Genomic DNA, 19,830 nt, shown 5'->3' with positions numbered 1-19,830 from the left:
GTTTTTCACAGTAATTGACCACAGACTTGTGTTCTTCTGGCAAATTGCTTTCTTCTCATAGCTGTCAAGACAGAGATGTTAACATGAATGGGTGATTTTGGAGAGACATAAATCTTCTTTCGTAGTATATATGGTTGTACATTGTGAGAGTGATGTATTTCATTATGTTGTGATTCTTTTTAAATGAAATTTAAAAACTATACTCTGTACTATGGAAATTAAGTATTTCCATCACATTGGTGCAAAAAACCAATAGACTAAATATTAATTTCTTGTAAACAAACAAAAGTTATATTTGCATTCAGTGTAAATCACCAAAATGCAGTTTGTGTATTTCTAAGGTCTAACAGACATTTACAGAGCAGCACAATTGATCAAAAATATTAAAGAAAATTTCAATATGGCCAAGTGTGATATCCAAATCGCAGGCGCTGCAATGTTTGATGAATGTAAAATCTGTCACAACGTGCCATTATAACTTTATTTCAGACACAAGATTGGTCCATAGCTAAAAAATAAATAAAGAAATAAAAAAATAAATCTTTAGTTCACCCCAGCAAAAATCACATCATTACCTTTTATTCCAGTGAAAATTCAGCAAAAATTACCATTCCCACTAAAATTGTGACTCATTTCACAATATCTATCAAAATAATTACAATACAATTGTTTTTGCATATCGTGCAGCCCTGTTTTCTACGTGTTTTAAGTCCAGCTTTGTTCACATCCATTGTTAATTGCTATCAGTCTTCTTCTTCCCAGCCTTGTTGCATATCTTTTATGATATTATTCAGACTGCGACCAAAATGGTTGCATCTATGTGCAAGTGCATGATGTTCATTATCATTGGTCCCCTCACCAGCACTTGATGCCTTACACACAGTGCATGTTGCGTGTGTATGTAGCAGCGTAGAACTTTACAAAGCTATCCATTTAGCTGGTGCTAAACTTCCAGAGTGAAATGTTGTATAGCTGATTATTTTTAAAAGTAAAATAAGGAGAGAGAGCAGGATGATGGGGAATGAGAGACAACAAGAGGTTCAGGCAGCACTGACGATCAAAGTGAAGGCAAGGAGAGACCAACAGAGCCAGTGAAGAAGAAGAAGTGCTTCTTTCAATCACAATGGCTAACACAGCACTAGAGTTGCTCCAATACCGATATCAGTATAGTGCCTAAAATGCTGGATCGGGTATCAACAAGTACACAAGTCTATGCACCAATCCAGTGCCACATAATTGATTAATAAACTTTAAAGAGGTTTCACACCCAGATAAAATGGCGAGAGCGTTTGCTGTCAGGGCCCCCAAGCTCTGGAACAATCTGCCCGGGGAAATCAGGTCGGCCGAGTCAATGATCACTTTTAAGTCTCTTCTTAAAACATACTTTTATTGGAGAGCCTTTCCTGATTTTACTTGAGTTTTAAGTTAATTTAAACTGTCTTTTATTTCCTCAGTTTTTATATATTTAAGTGCTGCTTACACAAGTTCTTTTTAAAAGTTGTTTTCATGTCTTTGTCTGTTTTAATTATTGGCATGTAAAGCACTTTGTAACTCTGTTTTGAAAAGCGTCTACAATTTGGAGATATTTCACTCTGGATAAGAAGTTAAATGCCATCACTTCTCTGGAGGTATTTGTTCATAATTTACAAAGAGTTTAATCTGAGCTGTGCTATATAACAATATCAATTATTTTTAATCCATACAGGGTTAGTAGTATTCAGCTGTTAATGTTTTTTTTTTTTTAAATTGCAATGGTGTTTGATTGGTGCTCCGATCGAGTACTTGGTCGGGTGATACACAAGTTCAGAAACTGGCAACAGTATTGGGAATGAAAAAATGGTACCAATGGTTGCGGTGCGAGGAAAAAGCTGTACTGTGTGTGTCGTGTATGCAATGTGGTGCGTTTGTTGCAAGCAACTCTAAACTTGTCAAAACAGTTTAAGCTTGAAACTTTGAAGTTGCGCAACAAGAGTAGGAAACAAAACCTGCGGGGACCGACGCAGCCCCTCCCAAATGCTTTTCAGCAGTAAGATGAGTAATTGCAAAAACTTGGGTGCGACCAAATCACGTGCTGGTGCGCCTAACTGAGAAAGTTGGTAGCACCAATTCTGCCAGTGGGAAAGTCAGTCTGGAGCCCTGTAATCATACTGCCAAACCCTAACACCCAGTGCAGCATGACTTTGACACTGAGGCGACGTCGTTGATAAGGAACATCAGTTTTGTGTCTCTTCTGTATGTAAGGAACCATTTATTGAGTGACCTCAGGTGTTTAACAAGAGAAGCACAGTGCACATTCATCATCATTACCGTGCCATTCATTCATCCATCCATCAGGCACTCAGTGCTGCCGTTCTCTTTATCTAAGTGCTTTTTTACCACACTGCCGTTGTCTTTCGGGGCCATCAGTAACATTACTACACACCATCTCAAGGCTATCTGTTTGAAGGCCTTTTGCTTTCAGTACAATCTGTTCACAGCTTTATCACCATAACAGTAGCTTCTTTCTGTGTGTGCATGTGTCAATTCAAGGCCAGTCCTTGAATTTCTCGGCCTTTACTAGTCTTATCTGCCAGCAGTAAACAACATTCACGCATCTATAGTGGGCAACCTTACCACCCTATGTTAAGTTTTTATCGAACAGTCCTCTCTCAAGGTCACTGCAGAAAGCAATACTTAGGTTATTACCTCGTGGTACTGTAATACTGTGTGCAGCTGAAGCCTGAGCTTAAAGGTAGTCAAGTAAGAGTCATTTATGGAATTTAGGTTGTGTTGCAGTATGTTGATCTACAGGTGTCACCACATTCTGCTTTTATCTACACAACACTCTTGCTGAGTGATACTGTAAATTCACTGTTTTATTATTTTAATTATATTTATAAGTATTTAACCGTTTTAAGTTGTAGAATTGTTAAGGTATTAACTAGGGCAAAGAGATATGGATTGAAATAATCGTTTTAGGCTGTAACGTGATACACAATATATATATCTCCATGTTTTTTAAATCTGGGTGACTTGGTGTAGTGGTTAACATTGTCACCTCACAGCAAGAGGGTTCTAGGTTCGAATCTGCCAGCCTGGCTGGGCCCTTCTGTGTGGAGTTTGCATGTTCTCCCCGTGTCAGCCTGGGTTTTCTCCACGTACTCTAGTTTCATCCCACAGTCCAAAGACGTGCAGGTTAATTGGTGACTCTAAATTGCCCATGAATCTGAGCTAAATAGTTGTCTGTCTCTGTGATAGTCTGGCGAGATGTCTAGGGTGTACCACGCCTCTCGTCCAGTGTCCGCTGGGATAGGCTCCAGCCACCTGCAACCCTGTACTAGGGTAAGCCATCACGGATAATGATAATGATTTTGAAATCTCCTCTAAACTACTGTGAACTACTAAAATACAAGATTATAAAATGAACTGCAGTTACAGTAAGGTTACATAAAGTAGCTTATGTCATATAATAAAGTTAAATAATGTGTATTTAAATAAATCAAAGCAGAACCACTTGTGCTTTTATTTTTAAGCACCTTGCTTGGCTCGGGCTGGAAGTGTTGATCTTTTTGTTGTGAACTTGAAGCTTCCAGTCAACAGTTAGATGTCAGCAGTTAGCAAGAAGTTACCACAGCTCCTTAAAACGTGAGGATTTATTCACTGTGAGCTGGAAACACACTAACAGCTCCCTAGGTCATATATTAATAGTATTTGCAAGTTGCACAGGTGCTCCATGGTCGCAAAATCTGACTGAACAGTCACAGTCTGGAGCCCTGCAGATACAAAACACATGCCTCCCCTGCTCATACATTATCACTGAGGAGAAAATGTTCTAGATGGGTGAAGGAATGTGTGTGAGACTTCCCTTATGTGTGCATGTCTGTGAGAGGGAGAGAGCTGAAATGCTAAAAGAAGTCTCATGCTGATGACTTCAGAAAATTACACGACAATTCAAACTCGATGTTCATGATATAGTCATTTTATACATCCCACATGGAACAAGCTGAGATACATTGAGTGTCATCAATATATGGCCCACCCCTAGTGTTAATATATTTTTGCTTTTTTTACATTTTGCTTTATTACTATTTTCTATTTTCGTGTGTTACAGTATGTCACTGAATGAGTTGCAGAGCTGTCCCAAAACCTTACTTTGATTCCTTAATCAAATCCAGACGTGTTGTAATATCCATTCTGTTTCTCCACCTCCTCAGAGATGCTCCAGTTTGTCAGCAACCAGGTGGGGGACTTTCCAGACCTGTTCGAGGATCAGATGGCCTCAGCAGGCTCCGCACAGAGTGGCGTCAGCACCGCTCCACGACCTGTCATTCAAACCCCTCAAGCTCCCCAAACTCCCCAAGCACCAGCCCCCGCTGTCTACCAGAGCACCACCGCTAGCCTCGCCCCCTCCCAGACACTGTCTCCCCAGTCTGTACCCCTCACCCCTCCCCTCACTCCCGCACAGACCCCCTCCCCTATCACCGTCCCCTCGGTACAGCAGCAGGTGACCCGCAGCCCTCCGCTTCTCCAGCCACGACCTCAGGTGGTCCAGCCCATCCAGCCTCAGCCCCAGCAGACGGCCCAGCCTACCATCCAGGTATCCAACATCACCTTCACACTCCAATCCTGTCACATTTTACTCATTACTACGACTAGTAAATTAATACTACTAATTCTATGAGGGATTTTGTGCACTGTTTTTTAGCGTATTGAAAGCGATATTCAAGGTAACATTGTTTGGGTTCAGCTCTCCGCATCGCTCTGAATGTGCTGCAGTGATGGACTAGTGCTGTTTTGAGTCAGGCTGTTTTCATGCTGCCTGCTTCTCCAGCTGTGATTTCATTGTCTGTTGTGGAGATGGTGCAGATCCATTTTCTGTTATTGTGCCATCCATACTAAAAAAGCGTCTGCTGACAGGAGAAAAAATTTCACGGTACTGACAGACTGTAAAATATAATATCCAGAGCTCAGCATCCCCACAAACGGCAGTGCACATCTCAGCAAAACCAGTCAGCCTGCCAGATATAGTTTATTGTCCTGAGTGTAATACCTTCTTCCTAAAATAGTACATCAGTAAAGACAGATGAAGTGTCTCATGTTGCATCGAACTTTAGTATCTCTGAGGACAAAAATGAGATGAAACTGAATTCATTTTTTTTTATTTCAATACAGATGCACACCCAGGGGATCGCGATGCAGACACAGAGCTTCCCAGTCCACACCCTGGTTCAGACCCACAGCCAGACACCCCTGCCTATCCAGACCCAGGCTCAAACTGTGATGATTGCCTCCAATGGCGGGCAGTCACGTTTCATCCAGAGCCCTGTCATCTGTCACCAGAGCCCTGCTCCGAGTTTCCAAGGTGAGCAGAGAGAGGCATAGGAGGGTGGTTTGCTCAGTGTTAGGGGTGTAAATCTCTAGATATTATATCAACTCCTCAGACAGTAGTGTGATATTTACTGATATCAGAAAGTCTGCCACGATACCATTTCGATTTGATGCAATTCAGGGGCCTGCTATCGACATATGAGATGACATCGTGTGCCCATTTAACATAATGGCTCACAGAAGAAGCTGCCTCCCCTTTCCTTGGTGCACAAACACATAATTGTAAATATTGTGACTGGTTTAGTGCAGTAAATCTTCCTCCACTAACACACAAAACATGGCTTGACAACAAGAATGTATAACAGAGGTATAGAATTTAGCTTAATAATCACTGTTAAGTTTTATAGACAAAACAATTGCTTTTTGTTTTTGTCACCATTAGTAGCCTTAGAACTTTTTCTAGGGCTGAACCTGCCTTAAAATTATGTCAATCGGATCAGATTTGGCTTTTTAACACGAATATTCAACTCTTTAATTCTTTTTGTTTCATATAAAGTTTGAGAGTTTGAACTGGGTTCAGCAGGACATTCAGAGTGATGCCGGCATTTATGTAATATAGTAAACAAACCAAATTAGCCCTCCGAGCTAGTGCGTGCTAATTAAGCTAACGACAGATTGGAAATGTGCATCATTTTTAGCTGACACTAGATCAAACAAAAGTCAGGGACTATATCGTATTAAGTTTCTATGAGCTGTAAATTCACCACTTCGAAGCAGAAGGCAGAAGATGACATTATCTCGGAGCCTGACTGGGCAGCTGCCTCCATCTCACCCTGGGTCTGCAGCTGCCTGTACCTGAGAGCAGCATGAAAACAAGGAGCACTTACTCTGCAGCTAAATCTAAGGACTTAAACATCCCCAAAAGTACACTGCACACTGACAAAAACAAAACAAAAGACTTTTACAGCCTCACATTGATGAAACAGAGCAGCACTGTTACCACAGTGGGAGCAAGAAGTTACAGAGTGAGATGCCAGGCAAGGTTCATCATGTTTCCAGAGTATTTTATCTCGTATGTGCTTTGTCTGTTGAACTGTCTTTTCTCTGAAATCCAAAATATTTCCGCACTGCAGATTTATTTTCTGAGAGGAGAGTTTAAATGATTATCATCTTTTTCTTGCCTGCTTGCCAATATCTCACAGCCACTGTTTGACAATGACACGGATGTGCCATGTGAATTTTAAGAATAAAGGCATATCTTTTAGTTGATGGTACAAAATTAATGTTTTCACTTTGCATTGATAAATTTGAATTGTTGATTATTAAATCGATACATTGATCCAGCCTAATTGATCATTGTACCACTATTAACGTATGAGTTAGTGTGTCATAAAGTGGACGATCTGATGATCCATTATTTTGTCTCCCATTTCCAGTCCTCCAACCACAGATGCAGAGCATTATGACGTCACCACAGCTCCAACCAATGACCATTCAGCACCAGCGGGTTCTGACCCCGACCTGTCAGACCATCCAAACTCTTTCTCCAGCACCCACAGTTCACACTATGCAACAGCCGATGCAGCAAGTCCCTGTAAGTAACCTCACAGTTGTAACTGCAGTCTTTACTGTCAGAAAAAGAGTTAAAATGGCAGTGGACATGACAATTAGGTGATAGGTCAATATTTCAACAAACCTGACTTAACAATAGTACCGTAATTACTGCAAAACATAAACTGCTTGTAAGCAAATATAAAATCCTCCACTGACCTTTGAACGTGTCTTCATCAGGTTCTGGTCCAGCAGCCTCAGATTCTGAAGACAGATTCACTTGTTCTCACAACACTCAAACCAGACGGCACACAGGTGCTGTCTACCATGCAGAGCCCCACAGGGATCACCACCTTGACTACGCCCATCCAGAACACAGCTCTGCAAGTCCCGGTAAACGGCTAGCATAAAAGATTTTTATTTTATTATGTGGTTGTTAATGTTTATCACAATTTCAGTCCCACAGTGAAAATTAACTTACTGCTACTGATTTCCGTCCCAGACGCTGATGAGCAGCAACATCCTGACCACCGTCCCTGTTATGATGGGAGGAGGAGACAAGCTGCCAATCAAGCAGCTCCAGCCAGGCACCTCCCAATGCACAAATGGAGCTAGAACAAGCATGGACCAGGGCCAGGTGATGGGAGGAGTGGTAGGCCCGGGGGGAGTTGTGAAGGAGGGCGAGAGGAGAACGACCCACAACATCATTGAGAAGAGGTATCGGTCCTCTATCAACGACAAAATCGTGGAGCTCAGAGACCTGGTCATGGGCAATGACGCGAAGGTTAGTGATTTTAATGCTGGGAAAATGTTTCAGTGTTTAATTTGTAAAGAAATCCACTGATTTCACTCATGAGCTTGATCACATCCTCCTTAATGTCTTTCTTCCCAGATGCACAAGTCAGGCGTGCTGAGGAAAGCCATTGACTACATCAAGTACCTGCAACAGGTCAACCACAAACTACGACAAGAGAACTTGGCCCTGAAGATGGGCAACCAGAAGAACAGTAAGTCTTTTTACATTATTGAATGCTATAAGCAGACCATAATCTGTTGCAGCTTCAGATTTCATTGGGTTTCTCTCTGTTTGTCTCAGAGCAAGTGGTCCTGTCTGAAGATGTGGAGCTCAAAGAGGAAATAGTGATGATGTCACCTCCAGCCTCGGACTCTGGATCAGGTTCCCCTCACCAGTTCTCTCCTTACTGCGTGGACTCAGAGCCTGGCAGCCCCCTGCTGGAACACGATCAGGTAACACACCTTCATCTTTAGAGTTACTAGTTCACTGATAGGAGTCCTACTGCTCCTTACTTCTGTTGCTTCATAGTAAAAGATGTCCAACAGTGAACAACTAGAAGAATTTTATTATGAAGATTGCTCAGGAGGTGCTGACATTCGTTTTATCACTAAAGCCTGACTTATAGTAGGACACTTGACACACTGAAGCGCCACGCAGAGTTTTTGATTCATGCTGCAGTGAAAGGTTTCAGTCGTCTCCATGTTAACTCGACACTATCCCTCTTATCATCCTGATCTCAAGAAAAGGAGGTGGTCAGTGCATCCCTTGAATCAAACACGGGGCCTACAGGGTGAATATGTTTTGGTCCAACAAATGCAGGACATGGACGTAGACGTGCACTTTCAGTATTTTGCCAACAGTTTTGATAGTCCTCAATCAAATTGTTTTAATTGATTACTCACTCCGGGACACACTAAACCCCAGCAGGTGTGTTAGAGGGGCTCGCTGTGATGCTGAGGATTAGAGGATGAGAGAGTTGCTGCAAGTTAAATAAAAATGGCTGTTGTAAGTTATCTAAAGTTACGGTTACAGACCAAACTGTGGTGAAATGTCTCCATGTCACTACCCAGTCACATTGCATGACAAAATATGAGCAAAATTTTCCAGGTGCAACGATACGAAAAGGAGAGGAAAGTTTTGATTTACATTTTTTTTCTGTTGAAAGTGATTTCTGCCAAGCGACACCATTGATATATAATAAAAACTAGATACCAGACCCCAAGATGGGACCTATTCAGTCCACTTTAATTGCTTGCCTGGTACATATGCCAGAAAAGTTTCTAGCTTCTGGGTTTTCTTCTGTTGTATGCAACCCACTGAAAATGGGCAGCAGTGTTTCTCCTGCTGGCCCTGCTTGTGAGTTCCTGCTCGGCTCGTAGACTTAACATTGTGATGAAGTCACAGATTTATACATCGCTTTTCTCAGCTTGAGGAAAGTTTTATAAATATAAAACCTCCATGCATCAAAAATTCATAATAGAAGGAGTCATAATTGAACTTGTTTGCAGTTCGAGGCTCTATTGAGAAAATGCTTTTTGGGCTGCAGAGGATTTTTTCACTGCATTACTGCAAGTGGCTGCTGGGAAAAATTGGGGGCAAGGCTTAGTGGCATTCCTGGGAGCCTGAGTGACACTCATCAAATGTTTTGAGCACCCTACTGTGAATCAGGCTTTGGGGTAGAGAAATTCTTGTTAGATACAAGTGCATCAACACCTAAATTTAAAAATAATCTGATCTTGTTTATTTGGAATTATTCCAGGGAGGAAGTTTTTAAAAATGCACATGTTCTTGTTTGTAAATAATAAATGTTTGTCTTTGGCTCTCTACGCTCAAATTAAGATTAAAATTTAACTGGACTTATATAGCATGATCATAATTATGTGACTCTCCTTAAATACAGTGTTACCAAAGCATGCTGTGCAAGGTTTATGATGTAAGTTTAATAACGGACATGATTGTGAATAATTCAACAGACAATTATTGTGAGCCTGTTCTCTACCTCTCTTTCTTGCAGATGAAGAGTGAGCCAGATTCTCCCTCCTCCGTCGGCGTGATGGATGGTTCTCGACTGCTTCTCTGCGTCCTGACCTTCTTCTGCCTGTCACTGAACCCGCTGCCATCTCTGTTGGGCTCTGAGGCCTCAGGGAGCGCCAGCCTGTCCACAGGCCACGGGCCATCTAGAACGCTTGTCTGGTTCCCAACTCACACTCAGGACTTTGGTGAGGAGCGGGGCTGAGTCCTCTGTTTATCAGGGTTCACATCACGAGTCAAGAGTAGCCATGAGTAATGACGTTATCTTATGTTTCATCTCTCCTCATCCTCCAGCGTCCTGGCTGCGGTGCCTGTTGCCGTGGGTGATGGTGTGGGTGCTGAGCGGAGTGGGTGCAGTGTGGGGCTGTGTCAGGGTGCTCTACCTGTGGGAACCCGTCACACCCCTTCACTCGCCAAAATCTGTGTCGTTCTGGAGGCATCGCAAACAAGCCGACCTGCATCTCAACAGGGTGAGATGCTATTTATATTGTTTTCTCTTACATAAGAGGTGTGTGTGTGTGCGTGTGTGTGAACAGGAAACTTCTCAAGAAGGGGTGAGGTAGCGTTTCCAAAAATAGGAAAGAAATGATCACACTACTTCCATTTCATGCGACTGTGTGAATATTTGATCCCGTTATTCTTTCCTCCAGTGTTTGGATGTGCTCAGAGATCTGCTTTGATTTACACTGTTTTGATGTGTCAGTTTAGCCTGCCTTTTCCCTGCATGCATTTATTTTTAGCGTTTGTTCAAATCGCGCTCAGATCTAATGACCTTCATCGCCCCCTCTCTCCAGTCAGTCTCCACTGAATACTGATTAGCTTACTATTTCTCCTGTCTCTTTCTCTCCTGCAGGGAGATTACACAGCAGCAATGGCCAGCTTAGAGACATGCCTGTCCGTCTTGACGAGAGCTCTTCCATCAACTAATCTGGACCTGGTCTGCTCACTGTCCTGGAATCTAATTCGCTACTGCTTGCATCGTCCAACTCCTTTGGGTTGGCTGGTTCATCAGGTCGGGGGAAAGCATGAGGGGGAGGAGGCTAGGACGAGTGCGAAGGACGCAGCGCTGGTTTACCACCGGCTGAGCCAGCTGCAGCTCACAGGTGAGTGTTGGCACCAAAGTGGGCTGATGTGTACACAGGCAGGACACATACACACAGGTTGAACAAGTTATGCCACAACCCTTGTTTTTATATTTTTTTGTCCAAGTGACTAATGGGAACAACATTTTTTGAAATTGGTCCAGTATTGAGCAAAACATCTGCAACTGGCTGCAGTGAAACAGGCTGCAACGTGTGATCCATCAGTGTTTGTCCAATAAAAATGCTTGTTTTTGTCACTGACAGGCTCAGATTGTGGTTACAAGTGTCTGACAACATATGGAAAGGATTCCTACAGAGATAGTCCTTTTTATTAAGGAGTAACATCCTTTGCCAGACTCCATTTTAAATAAACAATGATCTTAGTGTATACAGATCCAGCATATTTTCACATCTAAATGGGAACGGTTTATTTTAACCAATCCAGAGTTTCACAAAAGCAAGAAGAGAAAATACCAGCTGCTCGTGGTTGTGAAGTGGTGAACTTCAGGCGAATGCGAGGTCAACTATAACTGGTCAACTATAGGAAAAATGGGAAGCCACTGGGATTACATCAAGCACACTAGCATCTAGCCAAGGATGTATAGTTAAGATGCCTTCATTTGTTTGGGGCATATCAGAGTTAAAAGTTATAAAAGGATGACACCGACTGGGATAGACACAGAGTGGGACAAGGAAAAGGGAAAAGTGTGTGAGAGGAAATTGTGATTCCTTATATAGACAACTAGTGGCCAGGAGGCTAATTTACAACAGCGAATCATACAGTAAATATACCACAAGTATGCTATGTGGAAAAAAAAATACTCTTAGTATTCAAGTAAATGACCTCAAATACTTACTTACTTTTTTGTTTATTTTTTATCAGGGACCATGTACAGAGAACATTGGACTCAACAAAATGCACCAACAACAATAAAAAGTTTTTTAGATTATTTGAATATTTATTTGTCTGCAAAGAAAATATCAAAGCAATAAAAGGACCAAGCTGGTTTACAAAAAAGGTTTGAAATCTATTTTATCATGAATGCCAGGACACACCAAAGCATCAAATTTAAGATGAGAGATATAAGAATTTTTGGAGCAGTGGAGAGACGAAAGAAAATGCCCTTTTGTGAGCTTTTGTTCCTGTCAGCAGTTTTACAAAGATAAAATTACTGGTTATTAAAACGGAGTCTGGTAGGTTTGGCGATGGTGATTGGGGGGCTGTTTGTGGCAAACAAAAAGGATCTTACTCTTTAACAAAAAGGTTTATATCTGTAGGGGTCCTTTCCATAATCTTGTCAGACACCTTTCACAATCTGAGCCTGTCAGTGGCAAAAACAAGCGCTTTTAGTGGGTGTATATTGACAGCAAAAACATGCCAGAGTGTTTGCATTGTAGCCTGTTTCACGACTGCTGGCTGCAGCGCTCACAATCAACACCGAAGTTTCAAAAACTGTTGCTCCCATTAGTCTCTTAGACACAAAAAACATGGGGAAATAGTTATATTTTAATTACAACAAATCAATATTGCACCTTTCACTTTGACATGCAGTCATACAGTTTCTTCTCTTGCTCTCTGTAGGAAAGCTGCCTCAGCGTAGCAGTCTGTGGGCTTTGTCTGTGTCTCTGAGTGCTGTCAACCTCAGCGAGAGCGCCCAAGGCAAGATGGCCCCTGCGCAACTTACCCAGATCTATGTTACTGCAGCAACAGCCCTGCGCACAGTGCTGGGCCACCACCTTTCTTGTCTGCCTGTAAGTCTCTTACACGTTCTGTCTCCGGTCTGTGGTTACATTGTGTTTGAATACTTATCCACTTTATCTTAATGATATTTACTTTGGATGAGGTTTCTTTCCATAATCCGCATCCTTGCTTCTGTGTGAATCTCCCAGGGTTATCTGTTGAGCTGTGCAGAGAGCGTGGCCAACCAATCAGAGACCAAGACGATCCCTGACTGCCTGCGCTGGCTCTTCACCCCACTGGGTCGGCAGTTCTTCCTGAGTTGTGACTGGTCGGTGAAGTCAGAGAGCAGCGATGGGTTGTACACTTCTCAGCGAGACCCAGGTATGACATTAAAAACAGGAGTTGGCTCATAATCTGTTGTACTCTTTATAGTCTTTCTCTGTTTCATTTCCTCTTTCCATTTTAACTCCGAAACAAACAGTCCAAATAGTTTAAGGTGTTTCCTCATTAGATATTTTCTCATAACAGAAGATAAACTCATGACATTATGCTTTTTAAGGGTACTTTTAGCTCCCTTTAAAGAAGTTGTAATCATTGCTAGATGAAATTTCTATTAAAGGAAATACAGTTTAAACAAGACGATCATAACCAATATTTGACATTTGTATATTTATTACACAAATATAAAGCAGGCCTAATGGAATGGACAGCTTCACCATTATTTACTAAATTTTATTGACTACTTTGATACACAGCTGTTTCATTACGTGGACATTATTAGTTCACTTCAAGAGGCCTTCAACCACAGGTGCTTTCCCCATTTTCGTTTTCTGTCTCCATCAATAGCAGCCATGGCTGCTACTCGTTGTTTGAGCAGACTACACAAGGTAGCCAGAGGAACACCAAGTTTCGCTGCTTTCACTCTAGCTATTTATTTCTATTAATAATACCGAAATCAGAGCTGGCCCTGGGTCAGCATCGGAAAATGGATGGATGGATATAACACTGAATTATGTTGGCTAAATTGTCTTGTTGGCTCAAGGTCTTTGTTGCATTGTGTTGAGTTTCAGAGTTCTTTTTTGTGCTGAGCAATGCAGATGCTTAAAAAAGTGATCTTTACAAACATTTCTCCACATGTAGAAGAATCTGGACAGGACACGATTTTGGTGCTGGTTTCCTTTTGTTGTCCGAGTAGTTTTGACCATTCACATTTGAGCGGCAGATCAACAGTCCATGTGGAGAGATGGTGCGCATCAGCTGGAACCCATCCGTTTCCCTTTTTGTCCCATTTTATGTCCCGTTTTGTAAATTTATCTGCATTCATATAAGGATATCTGTTATTAAAGGTTAGCTGAAATGACCGGCACATGGAAGAGGAAGTGTTTGCCTGAATATCCTCTTGCTTAACCGAATCTCCTGAAATATTGGTCGTTAGCTTTAGGGGCTTATTGTCATGAAACGATCGCCAGTGGGTATGACGAATATGTAAATTTGAAAGGCTGTGCACTATGATGTGACTGTGCTTCCCCTTCTGATCTTCCTCCAGCTGACCCCATCGCCCAGCTGCACCGCTGTTTCTGCAGGAAGCTTTTGGAAAGAGCCGTTCACACCCTCATCCAGCCGCAGAGCGACTCTGAAGTGGGCAAACACAAGAACGAATCTGGGTGAGGCAGAAGGGCACCAGCAATGCTTTTGACAGTTTGATGTGAGTAAATGACTTGACCCTGGATGTCTGTCTCTATTTCAGGGAGTTCTACAGTGCCCTGGAGTTCCTCAAGTTGCTAAACAGCTGCACAGAGGACTCTCCTTCCCCTCCTCCTCTCTTCTCGACTCCACCCAATCACACCACCACGCCAGGTATGAATAGTGTGAGGAGAACAACCCTGCCCAATGACAATCAAGCATGAATCACATCGAATGTTTGCATGGGAGAAGAGATTTCGATTTTTTTTTTTTTCCTCTTCAGTGAAGATTAACCAGATAGCCATCACAGTTATTACTGTCAACATGAATAGATTTTCTTTGCTCCATTTGCCGTACACTGACAGCCAATTTAGCTTTTGGGATTAACTTTTTATTGGATTAGCACAGATAACACTTGCAGTCATTGATTTGTGGTAATAAATGACTTGCAATGGATATGAACACATTGACAATCTGTTCAGAGGATGTTAATTAGCTACGGCCTTAATCAATTCTTGTTTTCACACAGAGACATTTTGCACACAAAGCTGTCTGTATCCTCACACTCATACAGCGTTTGTTACTGCAGGAGACACAGAGCAGAGACAAAAAAGTCAAGGTCTTAACTGTCAAATCATGTCTCATTTGACAATTGAAGCTTGGCAAGAAAAATGTTTTCAGGGCCACAAAAAAGTCCATTCAGGCTCTTCGACTGGAGCCAATTGTCTTGTTTTTAAAATTTATTTCAACATAATTTCCCTCTCTTCTTCCTGCTAGTGGGAGACCCAGTGAGTCGTTGGTGGGCTTTGGTCCTGAAGGCTGCCGTGCATTGGCTGCAGGGCGATGATGTCGCAGTGAGGTCACTGTTGGCAGAAGCCGAACGGATGCCGAGGGCTCTGCACACTCTTGAGTAAGTGGAGTAAAATGTCAGTAGGTGTAAATATGACAAAACACAAGCTCCCTACGACAGAACCAAAACTAGAATAAATGTGGTGAACGCTTCACCTTCACCACATTTATTCTAGTTTTGGTTCTCCCTACGACAGAACCAAAACTAGAATAAATGTGGTGAAGGTGAAGCGTTCATTCTCCATTTACATTTAAATAGTCAAACACTGCAGGAAGCTTTTGAGCTGTGAAAAGCAGAAAAGACGATCGCACATTATCCATCTCTAAACACCAGCTGTGTCATGAAGGAGACTATACTCTCTGCAGTGCCTTTAGAAATATGGAATGTCCACACACCATGGAGTGCAGCCTTACTGGTAGCTCACTGGTGTTGTTTGGCAGCCTGACTGAACTTTAACATCTGAGAACGACAGTAAAAACAGCTTCATAAATCATAGGAACATCACTGCCACAGATTCAGGACATTTACACCTCCCGCAGCAGAGCAAAGCCCTAAGTGTCATGGAGGACACCAGCCACCCAGCATTTGGTCTGTTCTTATTCCTTCCGTCATGTAAACGCCTGCAGAGCATCAGAGCTCGGAGTAGCGGCCTCAAAGACAGTTTTTATTCCCAGGTGGTTAAATTACTGAACAGCAGGCACTTTAAATAACTCACTGTGTTGTTGGACACATGGGACACACAACAAGCACTTAAAATGTTTAGCATGTTGTGGAACAGCAAGCACTTCAGACGTGCAATATGTAAACTTTTGTCACGAGAGCTCAAGCAAAAAAATATCAAAAGACAAGGTGACACCATAATTGCAGTCAGTTTCTCCCAGTGTTCTGTGTTCAAGAAGTTTTTTACCAGGAGCCAAATTATCCACAAAGGTCTCTTCCTCTCCAAAACAAACAGACCAGGTGATTAAAACCAGTGAAAACACCAAGCAACACACTTTCATGTTGTAAATTAGTGTTGTTTTGACGCTGTTAAGCTCATTGCAGAGCGGCTGCTACCCCAGCTCCTGCTAATGTGTGCTCACCTTTTTTCTCTGATAATTTAAGACTCGACGTTCAGGAGGTTTTTATCATCAGAATTAGACGCAGAGGTCTCTTCTTCTCCAAAACAAATGGATCTGGTAATTTAAACAAATAAAAACACAGAATAAAGCAGTTTGAAGTTAAAAATCAGTGTTTCTCTGACACAGTTTGGCATGGCAGGGGCTGGAGCTGCACAGTTTGTTCATTTGCTCAGCTTGTTTCTCTGATAACTTGAGATCCAGATGTCTGATGACAAAAATCCTTCATCCGGTTAAAGCATATCTTTTAAGACGACCAAGATCTAAAAGGTGTTTTGTAAAAATGTGGCTTAAAACCAGATAAAAGTTATTTGTTTAAAGCCTCTGGCTCCCAAGACAAAGGGGATATGACGCCACTGACAGGCGATGGCGACTGTGTCTTTGATTAAAATTGCGGATTTCTCTGTGATTGAAGATTGTTAGAAATGTTTGGAATATTATATAACATTGTTCCAGGCATTTTTTTAGCATTTTAATGCGGAAAATTTACACATTATATTTTGAAATATTTCAAATGTGACACACAGAACAAAGGAATACTTCGCACATCCATTTCCAAACAGGTGTGTAGGAGAGGGACGAGCAGAACACCACTTGTAGAAAAAACTCCAGCACACTGTCTAGCTTGCAAAAAAAACTGCAACGTTTGGGTGACTAGACCTTCATTAGGCAAACCTGATACCTAATGAAGGTCTAGTCACTGAAGCGCTGCAGTCTTTTCTGCAAGTTAGACAGTGTGCAGGAGTTTTGTCTGCAAAATGTGACACACAGAAAGCACTTTTAATGTTTTAAAATGTTGTAGGATTTCTTATTATTGTTGTCTTTTATTTACTCACATTGATATGTAGTTTTAAGGGCTGAGAGAGCCACAGCAGATGCATTGTGTTGCACTTGAAAATACATTATACTTTTTAATATGTATGACAATAAACTAAACTTGAACTTTAACTCGAAGAAACCAAAGTAACTGTCCTCACTGTCCTTCTCTCACCTCTCTGCCTCAGCCACCATCTGCCCAAGTCTGTGCTGCTGCTTTGCAAGGCAGTTCAGATGAGTCTGTCCCCTTTGAAGGGAGAAGGAGCGATAACCTGCCTGTCTCACTGCGACAGAGCCAGCAGCTACCTGCGCTCCAGCATCTCAGTGCCCCTCGCCCAGACTGGGGACCTGCTGAACAAGGTAGCGGACAAAGAATCCATCACGACACTCCAAACACTTATTTCCTTAAGATCTGCTCTGGGTTTGTGATTAGAGCAGTTATTATGTAATCATGTTTGCTGCCTTATACACACACACACACACACATATACATGTACAGTACAGGCCAAAAGTTTGGACACACCTTCTCATTCAATGCGTTTTCTTTATTTTCATGACTATTTACATTGTAGATTCTCACTGAAGGCATCAAAACTATGAATGAACACATGTGGAGTTATGTACTTAACAAAAAAAGGTGAAATAACTGAAAACATGTTTTATATTCTAGTTTCTTCAAAATAGCCACCCTTTGCTCTGATTACTGCTTTGCACACTCTTGGCATTCTCTCCATGAGCTTCAAGAGGTAGTCACCTGAAATGGTTTTCCAACAGTCTTGAAGGAGTTCCCAGAGGTGTTTAGCACTTGTTGGCCCCTTTGCCTTCACTCTGCGGTCCAGCTCACCCCAAACCATCTGGATTGGGTTCAGGTCCGGTGACTGTGGAGGCCAGGTCATCTGCCGCAGCACTCCATCGCTCTCCTTCTTGGTCAAATAGCCCTTACACAGCCTGGAGGTGTGTTTGGGGTCATTGTCCTGTTGAAAAATAAATGATCGTCCAACTAAACGCAAACCGGATGGGATGGCATGTCGCTGCAGGATGCTGTGGTAGCCATGCTGGTTCAGTGTGCCTTCAATTTTGAATAAATCCCCAACAGTGTCACCAGCAAAACACCCCCACACCATCACACCTCCTCCTCCATGCTTCACAGTGGGAACCAGGCATGTGGAATCCATCCGTTCACCTTTTCTGCGTCTCACAAAGACACGGCGGTTGGAACCAAAGATGTCAAATTTGGACTCATCAGACCAAAGCACAGATTTCCACTGTTCTAATGTCCATTCCTTGTGTTTCTTGGCCCAAACAAATCTCTTCTGCTTGTTGCCTCTCCTTAGCAGTGGTTTCCTAGCAGCTATTTGACCATGAAGGCCTGATTGGCACAGTCTCCTCTTAACAGTTGTTCTAGAGATGGGTCTGCTGCTAGAACTCTGTGTGGCATTCATCTGGTCTCTGATCTGAGCTGCTGTTAACTTGCGATTTCTGAGGCTGGTGACTCGGATGAACTTATCCTCAGAAGCAGAGGTGACTCTTGGTCTTCCTTTCCTGGGTCGGTCCTCATGTGTGCCAGTTTCGTTGTAGCGCTTGATGGTTTTTGCGACTCCACTTGGGGACACATTTAAAGTTTTTGCAATTTTGCGGACTGACTGACCTTCATTTCTTAAAGTAATGATGGCCACTCGTTTTTCTTTAGTTAGCTGATTGGTTCTTGCCATAATATGAATTTTAACAGTTGTCCAATAGGGCTGTCGGCTGTGTATTAACCTGACTTCTGCACAACACAACTGATGGTCCCAACCCCGTTGATAAAGCAAGAAATTCCACTAATTAACCCTGATAAGGCACACCTGTGAAGTGGAAACCATTTCAGGTGACTGACTACCTCTTGAAGCTCATGGAGAGAATGCCAAGAGTGTGCAAAGCAGTAATCAGAGCAAAGGGTGGCTATTTTGAAGAAACTAGAATATAAAACATGTTTTCAGTTATTTCACCTTTTTTTGTTAAGTACATAACTCCACATGTGTTCATTCATAGTTTTGATGCCTTCAGTGAGAATCTACAATGTAAATAGTCATGAAAATAAAGAAAACGCATTGAATGAAAAGGTGTGTCCAAACTTTTGGCCTGTACTGTATATACAGTACAAACACCTGTCTTATGCTGTATGTTTAATATTAAATTATCTGCCCTCACTGAAGTCGATGCATTCAGGGGTTCATCATGCGTACACACACACACACACACACGCGCACACACACACACACACACACACACACACACTGCTCAGTTGGGGTCAGGCTGACGTGGGGCTGTGTGTGTGTGGGCAGTGTGGGTGGCAGGAGGTGGCTGTGGTGCATTGTAGTTGCATTGCATGATCCTGAAGCCGAGTGCAATGTGTCTGCAGTGCAGTACAGAGGCCTCCCCAGTCTGCACGCACCCGCTACACACGCCACCACTTCACATTAAACAGCACTCAAGATCATGTCGCTGCTTTTAATTTTTGGCTTGCATGTCGGGCGAGATGCACTGGTATTGATGGTGGCTGGTCGTCGTTGGTGGGTTGTGGTTGTAATTTTTTAGGTATTCGAGTCACACTTTGGGGCTCAAAGGCATCCCCTAAAAGTCTGTTTTTAATTTAAGAAATTGCATCATATGTAAACACACCAAATAGCACTTTGTCCTCTTTCTCTTCCAAGGGAGTGGAGCTCCTGATCTGTGACCTTCTGCTCACCTTGAGGACCAGTTTATGGCAGCGGGGAGGCAGCAGTAATGGAGAGCCTGGCCTGGCTCCTGGATCCCAGTTGGCTGGTTTCCAGAGGGACCTCAGCGCGCTCAGAAAGCTCACACAGTGCTACAGACAGGCGCAACACAAGGTACGTTCAAGTCAGATGCGCTCAGGAATCAGTAAAAGGAATTCA

General features: G+C 42.5%; 1 protein-coding gene across 2 annotated transcripts in view; it reads left to right on the top strand.

Moving 5' to 3' along the window:
• The window catches only part of srebf2 (sterol regulatory element binding transcription factor 2), a 32,746-nt gene that overhangs the window by 5,546 nt on the left and 7,370 nt on the right, over positions 1-19,830 (top strand). For both annotated transcript variants that reach the window (XM_078161720.1, XM_033644517.2), the window contains exons 2-18: positions 4,194-4,576; positions 5,152-5,341; positions 6,744-6,901; positions 7,099-7,251; positions 7,361-7,642; positions 7,751-7,865; positions 7,955-8,106; positions 9,669-9,873; positions 9,980-10,155; positions 10,539-10,788; positions 12,350-12,519; positions 12,658-12,829; positions 13,995-14,112; positions 14,196-14,305; positions 14,909-15,041; positions 17,104-17,275; positions 19,609-19,785. In XM_078161720.1, coding sequence (XP_078017846.1) covers positions 4,194-4,576; positions 5,152-5,341; positions 6,744-6,901; positions 7,099-7,251; positions 7,361-7,642; positions 7,751-7,865; positions 7,955-8,106; positions 9,669-9,873; positions 9,980-10,155; positions 10,539-10,788; positions 12,350-12,519; positions 12,658-12,829; positions 13,995-14,112; positions 14,196-14,305; positions 14,909-15,041; positions 17,104-17,275; positions 19,609-19,785 — 3,116 coding nt within the window. The remainder of the gene's footprint in view (positions 1-4,193; positions 4,577-5,151; positions 5,342-6,743; positions 6,902-7,098; positions 7,252-7,360; positions 7,643-7,750; positions 7,866-7,954; positions 8,107-9,668; positions 9,874-9,979; positions 10,156-10,538; positions 10,789-12,349; positions 12,520-12,657; positions 12,830-13,994; positions 14,113-14,195; positions 14,306-14,908; positions 15,042-17,103; positions 17,276-19,608; positions 19,786-19,830) is intronic.

The sequence above is a fragment of the Epinephelus lanceolatus genome, chromosome 18 (assembly GCF_041903045.1).
Source record: "Epinephelus lanceolatus isolate andai-2023 chromosome 18, ASM4190304v1, whole genome shotgun sequence".
NCBI classification, from domain to species: domain Eukaryota; kingdom Metazoa; phylum Chordata; class Actinopteri; order Perciformes; family Serranidae; genus Epinephelus; species Epinephelus lanceolatus.
The sequence above is the reverse complement of the archived record's forward strand: the minus strand, read 5'-3'. Positions and strand labels throughout refer to the sequence as shown.